Source organism: Triticum urartu, chromosome 2 (genome assembly GCF_003073215.2).
Source record: "Triticum urartu cultivar G1812 chromosome 2, Tu2.1, whole genome shotgun sequence".
Classification (NCBI taxonomy): Eukaryota; Viridiplantae; Streptophyta; class Magnoliopsida; order Poales; family Poaceae; genus Triticum; species Triticum urartu.
Genome location: NC_053023.1, coordinates 2,437,929 through 2,440,811, shown reverse-complemented (window position 1 = coordinate 2,440,811; position 2,883 = coordinate 2,437,929). Strand labels below are relative to the sequence as shown.

Sequence of the window (2,883 nt, the reverse complement as noted above, 5' to 3'; positions counted from 1 at the left end):
CAACACGCCGCGACTCCGCATTAGCCGCGACAACCAATCGGAGGTCGATCTTGTGTGCATCGATCGATGCAGAGGCGACAGACCAAATAGAGTTGCGGTCCGGCATCATCGAGATTGTTTCGAATGGTGCTATATTCGGGGTTTTAATTTGCGATGAATCCTCCTCCTCCTCCTCCTCCGCGGAATCGGAATCGGAGGATTGTTCCGAGTGAGATGTGGGAGCATATTTGAAGGTGATGGGGTGGAAGAAAGGAAGCAGGGGAGGGGAGGGGAGTGAGTCCTTCCTTTCTTGGTGGTAGAGCAACAGCCAGCCAGACCAGCTATACCCAAGCTAACCACACCACACACACATACAAACATACATACAAATATATTCTCTGGCTACCCTTGCACAACACAAAGATAGATAGATGGATACTCCTAGATTAGATTATTTCCATGGTGCTGATGCTGATGGTGTTGAGAGAGGGACAGAGACATAGAGAGAAGAATATGAGGAGGAAGAAGAAGATCACTGCCCCCTTTACGTGAGCACAATGCCTACTGGAGAGGAGAGGAGAGGAGAGGAAGAAGAAGTACCCCACACCTTTTCCAGCTCCGTCTCTCCCCTGTTTGTTTGTTTGCTTGCTTGCTTGCTTGCCACTTTACACTCGTTTGCATTGCACTACACACTCATCCTCACCTTGCTCATCACCTACACCACTGATCACATACCTAGCTAGCTAGCTCATCATCATCATCACACACCCACACAAAATTGCAATGTATTCACCAATTCAAAGATCAAATCTTGCTGTCAACATAACAACAGGGGAACACTGCTTGCTTGATCACCCAAATCTCTCAGTGAGTGAATCAATCAATCAATATAATGAATGTATTAATCACATAACAATGTCAAATTCCAGACCCAACAAATTTTACAGTTTCCAATCATCATCAATAATCAATCAATTTTTGAACAGAACAAATGGTAAAAGGAAGAAGAAAGAATATGTATGGTTTCAGATCACAGCAAGGCATGTACTACTATGTACGTAAATGTGTATATGTGTTGTGTGCAAGGAATTGTCTGATGCAGAGGCCGGGGAAGCCCCTCTTTTTGAAAAAAAAAAGGAATGAGAAACAGAGGACCTAATTACTGTCTGTCTGTGCGTTGATCGCCGGCTAGAAATGGCAGTCCACCAGGGCCGACGCCGGCGCCCGGAACGGCAGCAGCGCCGCCGGCACAGACGGCCGCTCCTTCACGCCAAAGGAGAAGGACGATGGCGAGATAGCCTCGGTGGCGGCCGCGTCGTCGCAGGGCGCCGGCATGTTGAGATCCAGCTCCAGGAGGCTCTTCTCCTTCCTGATCACCAGCACCGCCGCCACGTCGTCCGTGGAAGAGACGGACGCCGACGCCGGCAGCAGCGGGCGGTGGCGCCGCATGTGCCCGCCCAGCGCCTGCCCGGACCCGAACTCCGCGCCGCAGATGGAGCACTCGTGCACCCTCCCCTGCCCCTGCTGCTGCTGCTTTGACCCGCCGATCGCCGTAGCTTCTTGCTTGGGCGGCGTAGCCGGAACCGGGATCGCCAGCACCGTCCGATCGACGGCAGCGGCCGGCGACGGCGACAGTGGCGGTGGCGTCTTCTCCTCGGCGGCCTGCGTCGGCAGCTTCATCTTCTCCTCGCACGACGTCGCCGTCGCCGTGGTGGGCGGGAGCGGCAGCGGGAGGCGCGGCTTCTTGTGGCTGGTGCGGTGCCCGCCGAGCGCCTGGAAGGACGGGAAGCACTTGCCGCACGTCCGGCACTCGTACACGAACTCCCCCTCGCCGCCGTCCGCCGGGCGCCGGCTCCGGAACTTGCCCTCCCTCGCCGTGGCCACCGCCCCGGCCGTGGACTCCGCGACGTCGTCCCTCACCACCACCGACGAGGAGGAGGACGACGGCCCGGCCCGGCTTCCCTGGCCGCCACCGCCGCGCGCGAGGAGCATGAGGCAGAGCGCCATGTCCTCCTCCTCCTCGGTGATGCACCCGGAGGCCGCCTCGTCCGCGCCAGACCTCCACCCGCCACCTTCCGCCACCGAGGAGGAGGACGACGCCACCTCTCCCGCGGCGCTGGCCGTGGTGACCGCGGTCACCTCGGCCTCGGCGGCCGCGATCACCGCGGCGTGCACGCGGCGCCGCTTGCTGCGCTTGCCCTTGACGACGATGGCCGCAAGCGCGGCCGGTGGCGTGCCGTAGCCATCGCCGGCGTCCTCCCCCATGGATCGATGGGCGTGGGAGCGACGTGAGAAACAAGGAGAGGGGAGGGAGGGAGGAGAATACAAGGTGGTGGAAGGAGGAAGGTTGGTGATGGATGCTTAATAGTTTGCTTGCATATGGAGAGTGGGTTGAGAGGAAGGAAGGGATGGAGTGGTGGTGGTGTGTGTGTGTGGAGTGGTGGTAATAATAAAGTGAGGATTTGGCTTTGATGTCAACAAGGCCAGGCAATGTGGCAGCTAAGATGGATTGATGGAGAAAGAAAGAAAAGCTTGCTCATTCATGCCTGCCAATGTGGCAATAAACTACTAGTGCTGATTGCTCATTGCTCAATGGCTGGGCTGAGCTGGCTGGCTGGCTAGGCCTGTTATTTTGGGACTTGTGTAAAATTTCAACAAGAGAGGGGGGGAAACCTAACTCAATGATGAAGAGTGTGGTGTGTCAAGGGATCTCCTTCTTTGGCTTGTAACAGATTAAGAGGGAAAAAGTAAATGCGACAGGAATGCGGGTGCAAAACAGGGAGATATAGTCCAGCAGACTTGTGTGGATGAGTCGCATACGGTACACACAAGTGTGCATTGATCTTACGCGTTGGAGTAAACCATGTCTTGCATAAAGCTAATATGCCAGTGAAAAAAAATATG

The 2,883-nt window shown here is 55.8% G+C and overlaps 1 protein-coding gene across 1 annotated transcript; it reads right to left on the bottom strand.

The window, feature by feature from the left end:
* Nucleotides 1-847: 847 nt before the first annotated feature.
* On the bottom strand, nt 848-2,427 carry LOC125534944 (zinc finger protein ZAT5-like). The gene has a single exon (XM_048698000.1). It carries the CDS (start codon nt 2,242-2,244, stop codon nt 1,168-1,170), a length of 1,077 nt encoding a protein of 358 aa, XP_048553957.1. The 5' UTR covers nt 2,245-2,427; the 3' UTR covers nt 848-1,167.
* Nucleotides 2,428-2,883: the final 456 nt, after the last annotated feature.

What these genes read in the sequence shown, in the direction of transcription:
- LOC125534944 (XM_048698000.1), bottom strand. Translation starts at nt 2,244, where the DNA reads ATGGGGGAGGACGCCGGCGATGGCTACGGCACGCCACCGGCCGCGCTT.